This window comes from Sciurus vulgaris (assembly GCF_902686455.1).
Source record: "Sciurus vulgaris genome assembly, chromosome: 13".
Classification (NCBI taxonomy): domain Eukaryota; kingdom Metazoa; phylum Chordata; class Mammalia; order Rodentia; family Sciuridae; genus Sciurus; species Sciurus vulgaris.
Genome location: NC_136474.1, coordinates 44324876 through 44345388, shown reverse-complemented (window position 1 = coordinate 44345388; position 20513 = coordinate 44324876). Strand labels below are relative to the sequence as shown.

General features: G+C 39.9%; 1 protein-coding gene across 3 annotated transcripts; it reads left to right on the top strand.

Moving 5' to 3' along the window:
- Positions 1-2776: 2776 nt before the first annotated feature.
- On the top strand, positions 2777-20081 carry LOC306643264 (myosin regulatory light chain 12B). Of its 3 annotated transcripts, XM_079109304.1 has the most exons (5): positions 2777-3074; positions 14049-14191; positions 15103-15301; positions 18373-18534; positions 19583-20081. In XM_079109304.1, the coding sequence occupies exons 3-5, from the start codon at positions 15118-15120 to the stop codon at positions 19753-19755; spliced, it is 519 nt and encodes a 172-aa protein (XP_078965430.1). In that variant the 5' UTR covers positions 2777-3074; positions 14049-14191; positions 15103-15117; the 3' UTR covers positions 19756-20081. The 3 variants fall into 3 exon arrangements, with proteins under 3 accessions (XP_078965430.1, XP_078965429.1, XP_078965431.1); XM_079109303.1 differs by lacking the exon at positions 14049-14191 and having other exon boundaries at positions 2781-3074; XM_079109305.1 differs by lacking the exons at positions 2777-3074; positions 14049-14191 and adding an exon at positions 13484-13504.
- Positions 20082-20513: the final 432 nt, after the last annotated feature.

The following is a 20513-nucleotide window of genomic DNA, read 5'->3' as shown; positions in this document are numbered from 1 at the left end:
TCCTGACCTGCCCACAATCAAAACAGCTGAAGCTACATGCCTGGGAAAGTGAGGTCATTGTTTCAGTCCTAAAAATAACTTCTGCTATTTGCAGAAAAACAGAACTGTTTCAGAGTTAATCAGAGAGTGGAAGACGGTTTCATTCTCTTTAAATGTTAAAAGTATGACTCTGAGATTTGAGTTTAAAATGGTTTGAAAGAGGAGGAGAATTGAGTGAAAACAGTGATAATTAACCTACCAAGAAAATAATTGGAATTTAACTTTAAGTTTTGTGCTACTATTAGCAAACCATTCTTGGATACAACCATCACCTCATTGCATAAACAGTAAATGCCTTTGGGCAACAGACTCAATAATTCTCAATAGGATAGGATCCTTTAATCTGGTAAAGGCAGCTATATATTATACTAGTAGAAGACTAGTATAAACTAGTCTTTTCCCCCTTCAAGATTAGAATTATTAGAACCTTCCTTAATTCTCTACATGAATTCATTCAGTGGTTTAAACAAAATATTTCTGCCAGGCTATTGCCATTTGCTAAAATCTTGAAAAGTTTTTACCTCTGCTTAGTTAACAGATCTCCAGTAAAGAATAGATAACATTATTTCCTCTACGGGGGGGGGGGGGGGGGGGGGGGGAACTACTAAAATTATCTCTTGCAGTATCTCCATTTCCATTTTGGATAACTGCTCAGACCCACCCTTTGTTAGAAATAGTGGATGATCTGCCCTGCATGAAATGTCTCCCAGTTTAGTAATAGCATTCCCTTTAGTAGCTGGGCCTTGCTTAAATCAGAGTGATTACCAATAAAAAGCTGTAAGTATCTTTGCCAAAATGGGTTCAACTGCAAAACCAGCTCCTAAAATGTTTCTGTGGTGAGTGAAACAAACTTTCAAGAGTTCTCATGATCCGGGCATTCCTGTAATCCCAGCGGCTCAGGAGACTGAGAAAGGAGGATTGCAGGTTGAGGCCAGACTCAGCAACTTAGCAAGGCCGTCTCAAAATAAAACACACACACAAAAGGGCTAGGGATGTAGCTCAGTGGTAAAGTGCCCCTGGATTCCATTCCTTGTTAAAAAAAAAAAAAAGAGTTCTGATGAAACAAACCAGAGGGTGCAGCATCACTACTCACTTGCTTATGATTGTGTTGCCATTTGGACTTACGTGGCTCTTTACACTTAAAATGTATATAATACAACTGAGGAACTGAATTTTAAGTTTAAATAACCACATGTGATGATTGTATTAGGACAGTCCTAGAAACTTAAATAGACCAAAGTTAATATACAGGGCAAGAAGTGTACCTCAGTGGTAGAGAGCCTGCTAGGCCTGATCCCCAGCACACAAAGTACAGTCAGGATGACTTGAGCTATGAATTGACTTGCCTTAACCAGGCTTATGGAGTAGTAATAGACCATACGTGGCTAAGAGCCCTTTTTTTTGTTTTTGTTTTTTGATGGTGCCGGGGACCCAACCTTGAGCCTTGTGCATGCTGGGTAAGCACTTTGCCTTTAAGTAATAGAATAACTTTGTGACAGAGATCCAAGAAGTCAAAGTCTGATGAGTGTAAAGACAATTACTTAACCTAACAAACAAAGGGCAGTCTTTAGTTAAGGAGGAGTATATATTTAGAGCCAGGTGTGGGCTGGGGATATAGCTCAGTTGGTAGAGTGCTTGCATTGAAAGCACAAGACCCTGGGTTCAATCCCAGCACTGTAAAAAAAAGAATACAACCGGGTGTGACATCAGATGATGGATGGACCACAGCATCAGCACCACCTGGGTGATGTGAAGTGCAAATTATTCTCAACTCCTGACATTGAAACATAATATTGGATTTTAAGGATCAAGCTTTTAGCAGCCTTTCCAGGTTATTTTTCATGCTACTGTTTTAAGAACTACTTGTGTAGAGTGATGAACACATGGTTCCTATCTTCTAGGAATTTAAGATCAAAGATTTCTAGAATATACGCTCCTTGAAGGAAAATAATGCGAATTATTTATTCATTGCCCCAGCATCTGGCACATGTTTAGGTGATAAGAGTTCAGTAAAAATTGGTTATTAGGCTGACCATCCTCCATTGTTTTGAAATAGTGCTATTTTGAAGTGAGGGTAACTCTTGATTTGACGATTATAGCCACAAAGAATATCTAGACAAAACCTGAATTATGTAGCTTCCTCTTTTCCATTTGTTGACCAAAAGCATTGTATATGTGTGCAAATGTATGTGTGTAATAATTTAAACAAAACTTTGTTATGTTTAAAGGGGGGAATGAAACAGTTATAAGTGTGGCCTGATAAGGTCGTACACCTCATCATTTGAAGGTAAGTCTTGGCATGCGCCATTCCCATCACTGCAAAAATTAATAGGATTAAACTAAGAATAATATTTTGACGGTAGGAAAGAGTTAAACGACTTTACTTGGACTGGAATGCAGTTTAAAAAGAAGAGTGAGGGATTGTGGAGCTGGCAGGGGCGTGCCTTCTTGAACCTTCCCATATTGCATACCCTACAAATTACTTGTTTATAAGAAATCCAAACAATTAGGGTAACTACTTCAGTTTGCTAAATCTGGCAACCCTGGGTGGGCCGCTTCCTGCGTCAGGGACCCCTAAACCAAGGCGGATCGAGGCCCGGCCGGGTCAAATTCCACGCCGTGCCCCGGACCCTGCCCTCGCCCCCGCCTCGCCGCCAGGAATGCGGAAGGGCGGTGGGGACCGGCCGCGGGAAGGCGGGGGAGGCGGGCCGCGGGGTGGCCGTCCGGTCGCAGGGGGGCACGCTGCGACAGACCTGGACAGGGACGGAAGAGACCACAAGACCCGGGCTGTGTGCTCTCAGCCCCGGCAGCCCAGCACCGGGACGGACCCTCGGCGACCCCGGCGGCTCAGTCTGCGCAGAACGCTGACCGCACCCCTCTCTCCCTGTTGGAGCCGCGCGCCTTCCGGTGCGCCTTCCGCCCCGCCTCCCCGGGCAGGAAGTGCCGGCGCCGCCACTGTCCGACCACAGCCCCGCGCCCGTTGCCGTCGCTCGTCGCCTCGCGTAGGGCATCCGGGATCTGGTACCTGGTGCTGGGTGAGTGGCGCTCCGCCTCGCGCGTGACAACCCCTGGGCCGCATCTGTTCCCCCCCCTCCGGCTGCGCCCTGCTGCCTGACAGGGTCTCGCGGCCGGACCTGTCAGATTGCGGGGGAAGTGGCTCAGGGCTGGAGGTGAAGGGAGGAGGGTCAGCAGTAAGGCCCTGGTAGGGGCCCGGGCCTGGAAGTCCAGGGCCCGGGAAACTCCGAGGCGGATGAAGCTGGGCTGGGGAGACAGCCTGCAGGAAGAGGTGGCCGGGTCCCTGGCACTGAGTGGGCCGGCCCTGCGTCACCTGGATGACTTCACACACCTGGTGCCTGCACCTGCCCTCCCGGCCCTGCTGCGGGCTCACGCAGTCGATTAGGGCCAGCAGCGCGTGGGGCCCCTGCTCTGTGCCCCACACGGCCCTAGATACTTTGGGGAATACAGGAGTCCATTAGTGTCAGGCTCTTGCCTAAGAGTGTTCAGGGAAAGTGTTAGAGCACCGCACTGGTGCCAGACGATGATCAGCGTAGGCTTATGCGGAATAATTTCTATGGGAGTTTTAACTCGCTGTTTTCGCTTCCTGCAAAGATTTAGTTTATCCGTGTTGGTTATAGAAAAGGACAATTTAAAAAAATCTGGGCAAGCTTCCTTGGAAAGAGTCGTGACCTCAGTGAAGTCCTTGGATTCGGCTCTAGGAGGTGAAACAGTATTTCTGGCTGGATCTGTGGTAGTAGATAACAAGAGCAAAAGCTCAACGGGTGGGAGTTCTGTCGTGTGAAAAGGAAACAGTAGGGACACCAGCCTGAGTGGAGCATCGCTTTAATGAATAACAGTTGGAAATAAGAGTAGGCAGTTGAGGCTGGGTGTGTAGCTCAGTGGTAAAGTATTGTGTTTGAGGGGCTGTGGGTTTAGATCCCCAATACCACAATAAAATAAAATGAGGGTAGTTAGGTGAGGCCCTTTTATGGATGTCTTGAAAAGTTGACAAGAAGTAAAAGCTTATGTAAGATGCCTTAGGGAATCATTTGAATTCTTCAGTAAGGGAGCAACATGAAGAAAGGAGCATTTAGGGGCTTGGTTTGGCACCCTTTTGTTGAAGATAGATTTGGAATAGTCCTTTGGTAAGAGAAGAACCACACATCATTTTAGAATTTAATAGAAACCTTTATAGATTATGTCAGTGAAACCCCTTCATTTTATAATTGAGGGAATTGACACCAGAGAGAAGTAGTTTGTCTAAGGTCACTTGAGGAATTCATATGGTGCCACCCCTCATTTCTCTGTAAACCTCAGGTGAACCCTCCTTGACTTCATAACTAAGTGTACAGCTTTTTGGTTGTTTGGGCTCTGTTAAACAAAACAACTTATATGATGGCTGATTCAATGTTCATTTATGCTTTAATGAAACTGAGTTTGGACAAGATGAACTGCTACTTCTGAAGGACATTCCCAGGTGAGGGTGGCCAAGGTTAGGAAAGATTCTAAAGAGGATTTAGAGTCCCCAAATGAGAGTAGTTTTCCCATTCTCCCAAAAATGAAAAATACCAGATATCTAGGGATATCATTATACTCTATTTGCACATGGGTGGTTCAGTGGTAGAATTCTCACCTCCCATGCTTGTTATACCCTATTTGACAACATCATTGATTAGGATCTTCCTAAATTCACTTGTTGGGTCAAAGGGAACTTCCCTTCCACTTTTTGAAGCTTTGGTTGAGAACTGCTGAGACAAACAATAGGTAAACAGGAGAAAAGGCATACAAAATTTATTTTGCGGGGGAGAATAGGAAAGTGAGTATTCAGTAACTTAATGAGGTTTAGAAGCTTAAGAGAAAGGAGGGGGGATGTAGGCAATCTTAAAGGAAAAGGAAATGTTTTTTAGAGAAAATGAATTATCCTGAAGAACAGAGAATATCCCAGGACAAATTTCTTCTGATCTCTGGGTGTGGTGTCAACTCTAGTCTTCTTGCCTGAGAATTTTCTTTGTATAATGACATTATAGGGAGGGTGCCCAAGGCAACCGCATTCCTTATGGAAGAACTTTCCATAGTGAGATGAAGGAACTTAAGAGACAGCCACTCCCTTTGCTTCCGGAAGAAGTAGAATCAACCTGGAGAAGGGAGGTCACAGATACTTTGAAGCTGCTTTTTTAGTTCAAAGTGCTTTGTGTGTCAAACATCATACTTTGGGGTATCATTTTCTGAGCCCTGACACACATATTAGCTATGTGGTGGCATTGCCTCTTACCCTTGACTAACATTTCAGTTGCCTATATGCAGGATATTAGGAGCTAGTGGTACAAGCTTGAAGCTACATGTCCTGAATGTAGATCGTGACTTTCAAGTGCTACCTTTTCTGGCTCTGTGGCAAGTTGTTTATTCCTTTTTTACCCCAATTTTCTCATGTGAGAAATGGTGATAATATCTATATCGTAAATTGTTGTGGGGACTAAATGTATTGGTACATGAGAAATGCTTACACCAGTGCCTGGCACATCTTTAATATTCAATTATTATCCTGTTATTAATGTTCCTTTTAGGTATGGAGCAAGGGATAGCTGTTAAGTTTTGTTAACTTGTTAACTTCTTCAAGAAGACCGGTAGAGTTTCTGCTGACCATAGGAAAAAGTCTTACTTTGGAATTAAGATCTAGGACCTACTTTATGATAAACATATGTAGAGTTGTGATAGGAAGAAAACATGTATTCATTTGCTTGGCTAGTATTTATTGAGTACCTACCATGTGCAAGGCACTCTGCCAAATCTTGCAATCCAAAACAGAAAGGCAAAAGTCCATAGAAATGTATCTGAATTGCAGGTGATGTAACATACTGAGCAATAATAATATCCCAGATTTGATCCCCAGCATGGAAAGGAAGGGGAAAAAAAGGAAAAGAACCATTTGATAAACTTGTTGATAAACTCACTTGTTGCTAATAAAATAAATCAATCTCAAAAAATATACTGAGTGAAAGAAAGTCAGGCATATAAGAATGTACACTGTAATTCCATTATGAGAAGTTCAAAGACAGACCAAAACTCATCTGTGGAGATACAAATCTGAACAAGGGATGCCTAGGGGAGAGGGTGATTGATTTAAAGGGAACATTCTGGAATGATGTTAACATTTGTAACTTAATTTGGTTTTATGGGTGTACACATTTACAAAAATATATTAAAAATGTATTAGGATTTGTATGTTTCACTTTATATAAATATCACTATAATAAAACAAATGATTTGGAAATTGAGAGGATAGAAAGTTTACTGCCAAGTAGGACAATCATAAAACTTACAATAAAAGAATGACACTGTTATAATACATGTAGTAAATATTTGAATATACTAGGGGGAAAGTTGACCTGGTGTTAAGAACAGAAAAGTTGTGAAAATTGAGTTTGGCGCTCTAAAAGAATTATAATTTATGGAATTGACTTCCTCCTCCCTAAATATGCAGCATAAAAGCAATTATATGTTATTAAGTATATGAGGTTCATTTTGTGAAATATTTAAACTTGATTATATACTAAATTCTCTTTATGATAGCTGTTTTCAGACTGTTGCTCACATATCTAGTCATTTTATCCCCTAATTAGAACAAACATTAATTAGTCTGACTACAGTAATGACCATGGGAATCTGTGAGAAATTCCTAAAGATTCTGATAGAACTTGGTGAGACTGAATTAAAAATGACCTTAGGTTTTAGTTCAAGTCCTGCTCTGTGCTTTTCTGTGAGTTCCTCCACTCAGGGCCTCACCTCAAGTCTCAGCTTACAAATCAGCCTTGCTAAACAAGATCTGCTGAGCATCCTGACTTCTGGGCCTCTCAACTACTGTAGCTTGGCTGGCACTTGAATTCTTCATCACCCCTTTGCTCTCAAAACCAGTTCCTCTCCTCTCCCTAAATACCTCATTTTTTGAGTGATGCCTGTACAACACCAGTTTTTCAACCAGTACTTAACAAAAAAACACGTTTCCAGAACAGCTTTGAAGGAAATTCCAATTAGGAAGCAAGAAGCACTAGCAAATCAGCAGGATAGCTGAAGAGGATGATGGTGATGGAAATACTGAGGAACCGATGACTTGAGATTAAAAGGGGAATCTAAAGACTGGGAATATAGATCTAGTCATACAGCACCAACCTGTTATGCGTGAGACCCTGGGTTTCATCACCAGTACTGCAAAAAAATTAAAAGAATAAAAAAGAAATTAAAAGATATTGAATAGTAGTTAAAGTTTTCTAACCAGAAATAGAAATGTCCCCATCCAATGCAAACTTGACTGTGGTCCCTTTGAGCTTTCTAAAATTCTGTGACTAATTCCGAAATAAAGGCACTGCCCTATTTTAACATAAAAGAGGTCAAGGAAACAGTAGCTTTGTTAGCTTTCTGTTGGTATATGAAAGATTACTCCCAAACGTAGCACCTTAAAAAGCAATATGGAGTTTTTCAATTCCAGAGCAGCTTAGCTGGGTGGTTTTGGCTCAGGGTGTGTCAGAAGGTTACAGTCAGGATATGAAGGATTAGCCTCTAAAATGACTGGCTAGCAAGTTAGTGCTGGCTATTGTCAGGAGCCTTGAGTTCCCTGCCACATGGGTCTTTTGACAGGGCTGTGTGAGTGCCCTCATGATCTAGTGCTAGCTCCTGCAGATTGAGTGAGTGAAGAAAGAGCAGGGCAGAAGCTGCAACGTCTATTATGACAAAGTTACACCAGGTCAACCTTTTTCACTGTTGGAGGGAACTGCACAAGGGCATGAGAATTGCTGAGTACCATGTTGAAGCCTGACCAGGTTCCTTGGCCACAGGAGTGGGATCAGATGCTCTCATGGGCTAGGGAGGTAACGACAACTAATACCAGCTGGGACAAGAAAATGGAGGAAGTAATGGGGATCAGTCATGGAACACTATCAACAGGAATTTGGGCATGCTGGGCAAAATGATTCCTTATCATGCAGATATTCCAGATGTCAGAAATTGAGGTTTCTATGTAAAATGTTCCATTAAAAAAAAAAAAACCAAAAAAAAAAAAAAAAAACTGGCAAACTAATTCTGTTTTCTACAGAAGCATGTTAAAGGCTGTCCCTGGAGGTGCTAAACAAACCTTCCTGCAGAGTGCATGTAGTTTGGTGGCAGCCAGTTTATGGTTTATGATCTACCTTTTATTATATTGATGAGTAAGGAAAGTGAGACCTGGGATAGCTAAAAGTTTATTCATAACAACTACAGATGACAGCACTAGAATTAAGAATCCAGATCTCCAGAATCTCCATTAACATTAAAAATACAAGGGATCAGGGCACGGTGGCATACACTTGTACTTGTAATCCCAACTACTTTGGAGACTAAGACAGGAGGATCACAAGTTTGAGGCTAGCCTGGATACTTAGTGAGACTCTATCTCAGAATAAAAAGGGCTGGGGATGTTGCTCAATGGAAAAGCATTTGCTTAGCATATGTAAGCCTGTGGGTTATTGAACTATACTACACACACATAAACACACACACACACACACACACACACACACACACACACACACACAAGCACGCACAGCCAAACAAAAGGGAACTAGAAGCATAAAGAGCCAATTTAAGTTTAAGTGGTTCTCGGCCTTCACTGTGCATTGGAATCATCTGGTGCATTTTAAAACTAGATTTCTGGGCCCCACTCCTGACATTCAGTTTCAATTAGACTAGACTAAGCCCCAGGTTTGTTGCTGTTGTTTTCCCAAGGTTCTAATGTGCAGCCAAGTGCTGGGAGAGCTGTATTCATTTGCTGTATTGTGACACTTGCTGACTTCAGATACTTGAAGAAGCTTCAAAGGAATGTTGAGGAAGTCATCAGTAGCTGATAGAATATGCTCTATGAGCATCTTTCCCAGGAAAGAAGGCCATATAGGCTGGATGAAGTTTGCAGACTGCTTATTAATTATTATAGTATTGTTTTTGATTTGCATATCAGTTCTGCAGGTGGCTTTGCAGACATTTAGATTACCAACCACATATATTGACACCACAGCCACCTCTAATACCATATTTCTACTTACCTACCCTTGATGTAAACTCTGTGAGCATTGTATGTATCCTTTCATTCACTTTATGTTAGAAATTATAGAAATAAAATTAAAAATTTGAAGAGGAAGCAAGAAGTGTTTTTACTGCTATCAAAAGTAATTCTTTATATTATGTGCTGTAATCTATATGTATATTTTCCTTTATAGCTGTGGTTTAGGGTAGGGTTGAACTTTTTTAAATGCAGGGTAAATATTAATAGTTTGGCAATCCTAGGTAAAGGTTTCAAAGTCAAATTATGACTAATGGAAAATGCTGCTACTTGATTAAACCCAACCATGGCAGCTATGTTGCGTATTTCCAGGGGATGCCATTCACATTTTAGTCACCCACAGTGCAATCCTGCACAGTATTCTCCAGTAAAGTTTCAATTAATTTGAAAACTCTGTTTGTCTAGGATTTGAATTTAGAGGAGAGTAACTGCTCAGAAATCACTGTTGGATTATATTGGTAGTGGTGAAGGTGTTTAAATTTTTTGTTAAAATAACTAGAACACTTAGTATGAAGTAAAAAATAGATAGGTAGAAATAACCTGTAACAATGGGGTTTGAATCTTAGCTTTACCACTAGATGATCTTGGGAAAGATAGTATCTTTGATTTTCAGTTTCTTCATTTGTAAGGCAGACGTCTTTCATTTAATGCAAGTAAGGTGTGCCTTGCACATGAATCCCTCAAAACATGGTAGAGCTAAGAGTTAAGTAGATCTTTAATTTTTACTTTGTTCCTAAAGCAGAGAAGTGGGCCAGGGAATCTTGACATGGAAAAATAGCAAGAACAAAGGTACTCAAGGTCAGATACTGCATGGTGCCTTGGAGACATGCTAACAGTTTGATGTTGCTAAAGGAAAAGTACAAAGTTAAGAATGAATAGAGATGAAGGTGGAGAGAGTGCTAGATAGAGCGGGTAAAAAAAGACCCATATGTGGCCAGGGGTGGTGGCGAGCACCTGTGATCCCAACAACTTCTGGCTGAGGCAGGCAGATTACAAGTTCAAACCAAGCTTCAGCAATTTAGTGAGGCCCTAAGCAACTTAGGGAGACCCTTTCTCAAAAAGGGCTGGGGAGGTAATTCAGTGGTAGAGCACCCCTAGGTTCAGTCCCCACTACTGGTGGGGTATTGGGGGACCCACATGCCGTGCTTTAGAACTTATTCTTTGTCTTTTATGAGGTGGAGAGGCAAAAAAGATTTTAAAAAGTGGAATGATGAGGCCATATTCATGTGTCGACACCTCTGGCATATGAAGGGGAGTTTGAGGGAAACAGGGGGTAAGGTTTGGAGACCATAGAAATAGTCTACACAAAAGATGGTGAGGACCAGGTTTAGGATGATGGCAGAGAAATAAGGAAGATGAGCAAATCTGAGAAATATTTAAGAGGCAGGTCTTGATTTATCAGGGAGAGGATCTGTGGAGGATGACTCCTGGGTTTCTGGCTTGGTGAGTAGGTGGACGAAGGTGAGTGGGTAGACTGAGAAAACAAAGCTGGAAAAGTTTAGGAGGGGGAAGATAATGAATTCAGTCTTCAGCATGTTGATTATGTCTGTGGGATATCCAGATGGGTGCCTTTCATAGAGTGTTTGAGTCTGAAGCTGAAGGTTAAGGTCAGGCCTGGAGGTACAGACTTGGGAGTCATAGGTGTTGTCAGAACAATGAGTGTTAATGAGATCATCCAAGGAAAGCAGAATGAAAACAACTTTAAGCTAGGTACTGCCAGAGTGCTGAGCAACATGGATTTTTAAGTGAATGGAGATAAAAGTTTAAGAAGAAAATAGAAATAGGAGAACTGAGGAAGTAGAGTACAGCATTTATGTAAACCAATTTCCCCAGTATATTGTTTATCTGCCTCCCACATTGGAGTGGAAGGTCTTCAAGGTTAGGCCTCTTGTGTGCTCTTTCCTTCTGGGACCTTCTATTTTAGTATTACTGAGTACCAGGCCAAAAGCTTCTGAGTCTCAAAGAAAAGAGGGATAAAATAGTGTCAAACACAGTAGAGTGGTCCAAGAAGATTTGGATTAGATTTGGCAATTTGAAAGCAGTTGCAGGGGAGAAAAGAAAGCCAGATTGTGATGGATTGGAAAGTGAGTGGGAAGTGAGAAAGTGGTGAAAGCCAAGATACTTATCTCAGAAAGCAAGGAGGAAAGAAGAGATGCCAGTTTCTTCTGGGTGAGAGTTCCCTTCAATTTGATGGATTTGATGCAATTTGCCTCACTTTTCAACTGATACTTTATTGTGTGTGTGTGTGTGTGTGTGAGAGAGAGAGAGAGAGAGAGAGAGAGAGAGAGAGAGAGAGAGAGAGAGAGAGTGTGGTTTTTGTGGGTACCATGTATATATACAATTGAATGAGAGAAAATTTGTTTTGATGTGATGCTGGGTATTGAACTCAGGGCCTTGCACCTGGTAGGCAAGTGCTGTACCACTGAGCTACATCCCAGCCCTAAAAACTCTTTTAAAAAGAAATTATACCTGCCTATAATCCCATCAGCCTGGGAGACTGAGGCAGGAGACTCCTAAGTTCAAAGCCAACCTCAGCAACTTAGTGAGACCCTGTCTATTAATGTAATATAAAAAGTGCTAGGAATGTGGCTCAGTGGTTAAGCACCACTGGATTCAATCCCCAGTACCAAGAAAGAATCAAAAGAAATTATACTACTATGATATTGAGCTCTGTTTATTCTGTAATACATTTTGATTAGGGCCAGTTCGCAAATTGTTCTTAGTTCTCTTCTATCAGCTTTCCTTCCGTTCTCCTTCACTTGGGGATCAGACTTACCTCACCATCTGAGTGCCATTCTGGTTGTGGAGCTGTTCTCCATTCTTTCTCATAGACATGTCCCCTAATAAAATCCTTATGTGTTTAATCCCATCTTGGCATTGGCTTCTTGGAAAACTCAAACAAGTATATTTTCAGCTAGCCATTGAGTTCCATGATACAGTTGGCAGATCATTTTTTAAAAAAATAATTAACTCTTTGGGAAGTTTTTTTAAATGACTTTTATGAAAATGATTTGCTGATAGAACTACTTGCCTGTAGACTTACTGACAATATATCTTGAAGAAATAAAAGCATAGATTTTTAGCATGAAAAAAACCTTAATATAACAGTTTTGGAATGTGAAAAATAATCAAAATGTGATCAAGCGAGGGTGTGGGTGTAGCTCAGTGGTGGAGCACATGATTAGCCTCTGTGAGGTCCTGATTCAAACCCCAGCACTCCCCCCATATCCAGATAACAAAAATAGTCCATAGTTAAGTGTCTTACTAATGGACCACATTCTATCTCTGATTTAACCTTTACTATAACTAAGGTAAAATAGCAAGCTGTTATAGGAAGGAGAAGAAAATGAACATTTATTCAGGACAGTTTTGTAGGGAGGCAAGTAGTTGCAAAGTTGAGAATAAGAACTCTAAGGCTGGAATACTTCAAAACATACCACCAAGTCAAGTTTCAAAGCACCCTGTATTCATATCTATTACACTGGAGAAAGAAAAGTAGATAGTATATGTAATAGAAAGTCTAAAACCAGGAGTCCTAAAGACTCAGGTCCTAACTTCCCTTGCTCAGCTGCTGACCTGGCTAGTTATCTGCTTTCTTATTATGGGCTTACAGAAATAGGAAATAGTCCCCAAGACTGCCCGCACATCTGACACCAATTGCAAGTTTCCATATCCCCAAGACTTCCCTTAGTTTTAATAATGTGCTAGAACTGACAGGACTTCCTGAAAGGTGTTATACTCACAAATATGGTTTACTAAGTGAAAGGGATAAGTTAGAATCAGTCAAGGGAAGAGTTGTATGGGACAGATTCTGGAAGGTTTCAAATGCAGAACTTCCAGTGTCTCCCAGCCAGTAAAGTCATGGAAAATGCTAACTACGCCCTAGCAACAATGCACGACAATATTGACAACCAGGGAAACTCACCTGATCCTCAGTATCCAGTGTTTTATTTGGGTTCCATCATGGACACAGTAAATGCCTACCTGGGCTGACCTCAGTCTCCAGCTTCTCTATGATACCATGTGATCTAAATTGCCCATCAAAACCCACATTGTTAGACTGTCTGGTGTGACCTCAGACTGCAGATATCAGGCAGGATATTCCAGGAACCTAGATAGAGATCATCTCCCAGGAGCCAAGGGCTCAGGTCATACCTCTCTTTGGGCAATATTAAATTAATAATGGGGGCCATTTTTTTTTTTTTTTTTTTTTTTTTTTTTTTGGTACTGGGGATTTAACTACTGAGCTACATCCTCAGCCCTTTTTTTGTATTTTATTTAGAGGTAGTCTGGCTAAATTGGAGGGCCTCCCTGTTACTGAGGCTGACTTTGAACTCATGATCCTCCTGCCTCAACCTCCTGAGCTGCTCACTGGGATTACAGGTGTATACCACCATGCCCTACTGACTTTTTTTTTTTTTTTAATTTACCAGTACCCAACTCCTAGGGTAGTTTTGAATATTAGATAAGACATTGAACCAAAAAATTACTCAGATATTTGTGGATTTTTAGAAGTTAATGTCACTAGTAAGGGTGGAGCTGATATTTGAATTCAGATTTCTTACTTCAAAACTGAAAATATTTTTGTTTGGTTTGGTTTATTTTATACTCACCTTACATTGTGAGTCACTTTACATTGGTGATATGTTCTGATAGATGTGTTGGTGGGCAGTTTGATCACTGAAAACATCGTAGAATGTGCAAAAGTAGATGGTGCGGCCTGTGCACTGAGGCTGTGTGGTGTGTACCGTATACACAGTCATCATTGACTGGAAGGTTGTCATATGGTGTGTGACTTCATTTGTTTACAATATTTTAAATTATAAATAAAAATGTCATCTCTTTGACAGTTAAATTAATGATGGCTTTCACATCTCTCTCTTTTTTTTTTTTTTTTTTTTTTTTTGGTGCTGGGGATTGAACCCAGGGCCTTGTGCATACAAGGCAAGCACTCTACCAACTGAGCTATATCCCCACCCCAACGATGGCTTTCAGTAGTGTTGGAAGCTAAACACCAAAGCCATTTACAGAGGATCCAGGAGTGATCAGGAAGATGAGGAAATGGAGACAGTTGAGTATTAAATTGCTGTTCTGATAGTTTTGTCAAGGGACAGGGGAAATGCAGGCATAGCTAGAAGGGGTGGGGTGCAAGATAGAGTAGGGGTTTTTTAATAATTGTTTTAAAGATGAGAGCTTTTGAACATGTACTACATGCTAACTATGTAAGTCTCTTTACATACATTATCTCATCTGGTTCTCATCTTGCATTACAGTATATATCTTGTTTTACTGATGCAAAACTGAAGCTCAGTTAGACTCAGTAATCTCAGCAGTTTGGGAGACTAAGGCAGGAAAATCACAAGTTTGAGGCCAGCCTCAACAATTTGGCAAGACCCTATCTCAAAATGAAAATTAAAAGGGCTGGGGGTGTAGCTTAGTGATAAAACATACCTGTGTTCAATCTGTAGTACCAGAGGAAAAACAACAACTAAAAAAACTGAACCTCAGAGAAGTTATGTTATCTTGGTAGTAAAATGGAAATAATAATACTGCATTCCATTGTTGTGAGGATTAAATGGGACAATCTTGTGAGAGTAGGAGGTCAACTCTAGAGCCTTTCTCTGTGGGGCAGCCCCAGGCCTTCAAAACAGTGCTTGGTATATAGTAAGTACTCATACATGCTAGCTATTATTATATATAGCTAAATTAAATTTTAAATTAATTCCTACTTAATCAAAATTGGTTCCTTGAAATTTGGGGGAAAGTACATCAATCATTTCTATTCTGTTTCTTAATTTTTTCAGAATTCTCTTTTTTTCCCAGACCCTTATTTATCACATTGAAAATAATATTTAAATGTTACTTAATTTCTACCCGGTTGAAGTAAAAATTCTATATTAGGGTGTTTTTACTAACGTTAGGTGTTATATGTTTTCTTTTGGTCATACATTTTATACATTCTTTTTTGTTTTTAACCGTAGACTTAAACAGCCACCATGTCAAGCAAAAAGGCAAAGACCAAGACCACCAAGAAGCGCCCTCAGCGCGCAACATCCAACGTGTTTGCCATGTTTGACCAATCGCAGATTCAGGAGTTCAAAGAGGCCTTCAACATGATTGACCAGAACAGAGATGGTTTCATTGACAAGGAAGATCTGCATGATATGCTTGCCTCATTGGGTACTTTATATTCTTTATATGCTGTTACTTAAAAATAATTCAATTCTTTATGAATCTTTTCTTTTTATGTGATATACAAATATTCTTCTGTCTCTAAAGGCCTCTGGAGAGGTTTCTGGGTGTGGGAGGTGCCATAGTGGGGGTAGGTCAGTCATGAGGGGATAGCCAACAGGAGTGGGGACCTGGCAAGTACATACTTTATGTCTGTTAGGCTGCAAGCCAGAATTTCAAATAATGAGTGTGACTAATCCTAGAATATAATTAGGTTAAGGACGGGTAAAAAAGGGTTTATGGTTGTGAGTGATAATGGTTGTCTTGGGGAAGAAGGGCAGTATAACTGGAAAAGGAAAGACAGGAAAGGGGACTTCCTCAACATATATGCTATTTTTGCTTTTTCCCCTTTTTTTTTTTTTTGGTACCAGGTGTTGAACCCAGGAGTACTGAAGCCATATCCCCAGCCCTTTTTATTTTGTATTTTGAGACAGGGTTTCACTAAGTTGCTTAGGACCACACTAAATTGCTGATACTGGCCTCGAACTTGTGGTCCTCTTACTTCAGCCTCCTGAGTTGCTGGGACGACAGGTGTGAGCTACCACGCCCAGCTTATGTGTGCTTTTTTATAATTAAAGAAAATATAAAGATACAAGATTTACTATGTACATAAGCTGCCATTTGTTATTTTGAATTTGTAGGTATTTATTATTTTTGTATGATTTTTTGCTGTTTGGTATGATCTTTAGTAGATGGAAGCAAGTAGGAGTCTTACGTGTTCTGCCCAGAGTCAGCAGTGGTTTTACAGTTGGAGGTAAAGCAGCAAGCAGATGAGTTCTTGATAGGCCGAAGCACGGGCCAGGGCATGGCTCGAAGAGTAGGTCCAGGGGTCCTGAGTAAGGCTCTGCACTCAGGGTTGTTCTCCTGCTTGCCTGGCAACCAGAAAGGGCACCTGAAGGGCCAGAGGGCAAAGAAAAAGGTTGTTTTTTTTTTTTTTTTTCTTTTAGTGTCCACAAAGATACTTGGCTAGTGTTTGCTCCTCTACCTTTTTGTTTTTTTGATTTTTTTCTCCTAACACACTATTTTGAAAAATTTCAAGCATCCAAGGAGTTAACAGCATAGTGAACACCCACCCATACATGCTTTTGCTATATTCACCAGTTTTGAACATTTTTCAACATTTTCCTTTATCTTAACTGTGAGTAGAATCAAGATATTGATCTAATTTGTTGACTTGCCAGGTCGCTTATATCCCAGGTTCTTTCACATTCCGAATAGCTAAGTGAGTTTACTTTTTGGCAAGTCATTACTGAAGAAGGCCACTGAGGAAAATTGAAGGATTTAGCTTTATTCCAAGGATTGAATACTCATGTCCATTCCTTGCTCACAGTAAATGCTCCATAAATGTTAGTTGAAAGGACAGATGATAGTAAGTAGACAGGGTAAGAAGCAACTTTTCATCCTTCTGACTGGGGAAAACCCCTAAATATATGTATTTGCTTTTCAGATCAACAAATTAAATTGGATACTTTGAACAAGTTCATAGGTGCTTAGCCTAAACAATCCATTTTAAATTCTTTTGTCTTTTTTACCCTAGAGTTCACTTGACACCTATGTGTTGTCTTCCCCACCCAACACACACACACTGGTTATTGAGAAATAAGAGTTTAATCTGCAAATGGAAAAGTACATGTTTTCAACTACTTTAACTTATTCATTGAACCTTTTTGCATAGGTATGCTGAGTAGGTGTAATGAGATAAGATCGTAGTACAATGAAATGGATGTCATCATGGTATTTAAATGTCACCCAAATTCCCAGGATTTGAAATTTACATGTGGACTGTAATTCTAGATTGGGTATCATTAGCATTTAGTTTGTTTAATTTTGAGATGCTTCCTTAGATATGAGTCTCTTAACAGATGTTCCTTTTATGTAGAATCCTACATACTTAATGTTGAAAGGGACCTTTGAGATACCAACTTCAACAAGTTCTTTATTATAGATGGGGTGTGGGACAAGGATGCCGATGGCACTGAATACAGGATCTGGAATACTGGATTTGAATCCCAGTTCTACCATCTCCCCCCAGGCCTCCGTGTGTCAATAGATCTGGGATTCAAACCTAGTATTGTAGATCCTTCGTTCAGAGCTGCTTTCCCCACACCATAGGGCCTGAGAGAGATTCTCATCTTGAGTGCACATTCCAGGGACTTTCCCCCAACTCCTAGGGAAGGATCCAGAGATCTCTCACCACTATGCTAAAAGAAGTGTTCTCAGCTGGAACTGAGGTGAAGATTTATAAACAACACTTACAAGACTGCAGTTCAGCAATATGTATAAAGAACACTCAAGGATATCTATTTATTGAACATTGTTCAAAATAAGCTCCCAGTCCCAAGCCAACCCAATAGTTTTAATTTAAATGGCCAACTTATAACTAAAACTTTGCAAGCATACCAATTCATGGCAACTGTGTCACAACTGAAAACATTAATATTTAAATTTTTTGAATAACTGGTATTGAAATGATTCCCTTGATGGACCTTTAATATTATCAACATTTAAGATGGAATAGTGTGGCATTTCCTGGTTTTTTGTTTCAGGTTTTTGTTTTGTTCAGCCTTTAATTAAAAGTAGTGAAGAAAGTTGGCATAAAGTATCAATGAATGAACTACTTTCAATCTAAGTCCAGAATGAGATTTTTTGGTGGTGGTTTTTGTTTTTGCATTGCTGGAGATTAAACCCAGTGCTTACTAGGCAAGCACTCTTATACCCTAGTCTCCAGAATGCATTTTCATAAGATTTTTTAAGTTGTCAAAAATTGTCTTTTAAAAATGTTTGTTTCCATTTTTGGCTCTTTTTTGTGGAGACTGAACCCAGGGCCTTCTGCATGCTAATAAGCAGGCCACTCTTTCACTTAGCTATATACTCAGCACCTTACAGTGTTCTTAATGAACTTAATTGAAAAATTCCTTTCAAGTAATGATGATATAATAATGTTGGGAAGCATGACAGTAGCAAAATATTTATTGAAATTAGTCCTTTGTCCTTACGTGTTACACTGTGAATTCTTGCAGGGAAAAATCCCACTGATGCTTACCTGGATGCCATGATGAATGAGGCTCCAGGACCCATCAATTTCACCATGTTCCTCACCATGTTTGGTGAGAAGTTAAATGGCACAGATCCCGAAGATGTCATCAGAAATGCTTTTGCTTGCTTTGATGAAGAAGCCACAGGTGAGTGTTGTTTGTTTCTTTACACCTAGTCTCATTTATGGTACATGAAGCACTATTTAGAAAATGAAAAAAAAATTAGTAAGATAGCATTTAAAAAAAAATGAATGAACAGAAACTATTGTTTACAATGGGACAAAACATTAGAAATGGCTAGGAAAAAAGATATGTATCACTAATCTTTAAATTTTACTCTGAGCTTCCTCAAAACCAAAGGGAGAATTGTGGTCTATTAACTAGTATTTTTTAGACAATGATGTTATTCTCCAGGATGTATTCAGTCTCACTAAAAAGCAGAGTTAACTTACAAGAACGATTGAAGTGTTAGCTTTGTTTTTCTGTCTTTTTCTTGGGATCTTGCTTTGTTTTGTCTGTGTCATCATTATAATGCACCTGTGGAGAAGAGTATTTTTAACATATAAAACCTAACTGTTGGCTTTTCTTCCTTGGTTAACCATTACTGCAGGGCTCCCTCACTGCTCCTTCTTGCCTTCCTACCTCCACATGTCAACATGGCCGTCCTTCCTGCACATTTGCTCTTAGCAGCACTGCCTTCTGTTCTGGGCAGCCATTTTGTTGTTGTTTTGTTTTGTTTTAACTTTATAAGCACATGATCAGTCTATTTCTAAGTTTTTTAAATGAGTTAATCTAATGTTAATAAAGAACTCCAAAAATAATTGGAAAGCAGTGACATGGTTAGCTAATTTATTTTGTTCATGTAGATGATGGATATTCTGAAATATTTTATAAGATTGACTTGATTTAGAAATGAACCATTTAAGCTAGGCAGGGTAGTGCACACCTGTAATTCCAGCACTTCAGGAGGCTCAGGCAGGAGGATTGCGAGTTCAAAGCCAGCCTCAGCAACTTGGTGAGGCGCTAAAGCAACTTAGTGAGACCCTGTTCTGTCTCAAAATAAAAAGGGCTACACATGTGGTTCAGTGGTTAAGTGTCCCTGGGTTCAGTCCCTGGTACCAAAAACAAAACAAAGAAATGAACCATTCATGTGTGGTGAAATATTTGTGACTCCCTTCTTTCTGTTGCCTTCCAGGTACCATTCAGGAGGATTACCTGAGAGAACTGCTGACCACCATGGGTGATCGATTTACAGATGAGGAAGTGGATGAGCTGTACAGAGAAGCCCCTATTGACAAAAAGGGGAATTTCAATTACATCGAGTTCACGCGCATCCTTAAACATGGAGCAAAAGACAAGGATGATTGAAAGAACTATAGCTAAAATCTTCCAATTACATAATCTTTCTCTATTTTATTTCTCAGACACTTTCCCCACCCTCATACAACCTGTTGCATGCAACTTAGTTTCACAGCTTTGCTTTTTTTTTTTTTTTAATGTATTTATTCCAGACCTTTCTTCCACTTAGCACTTGTATAATCAGACTGGAAATGGGGATGAGGTTGTAAATTGTATTGAAAAAGAAATTGCGAATAAAAATCAACAAATGTGAAAGCCCAGGAAAATATATCCGTATTTCTGGTTTTGCTGGATTTTTACATTTTTATATAATAAAAATGCTATTTTGAAATAAAGATTATGCTGACTCAAATGGAATATAATGGCAAGTTAAACAAATGAGTGGTAGTTGGGGGGATAGTCCTTTTCTCAGGTTTCCAACGTCATGTAATTTAAAATTCATGATAAAATTGACTTTTCGTTTATATGGGACATTGTTCTTCAGAACTTTTAACTATTTACCATTGTATTATACAGAAAAGACCAATTATACCTTTGTTTTTCATGGTTTTAGTAAATCGTGTTTAAGCTATTAAATGATAAATATAGGATGTCTCTGGAACAGCATTAAATATTGAGATCGTACGATGAGGCACAATTCTGAAGAAATGAGTAGTTGTTATTGAACATCTATTCTGTGTGAGCATTGCATATGCATGATTTTTACCTAATCCTCCCAATAACCTTATGAGATAGATTATCATTAGCCCTGTATTTGGGATGGGAAG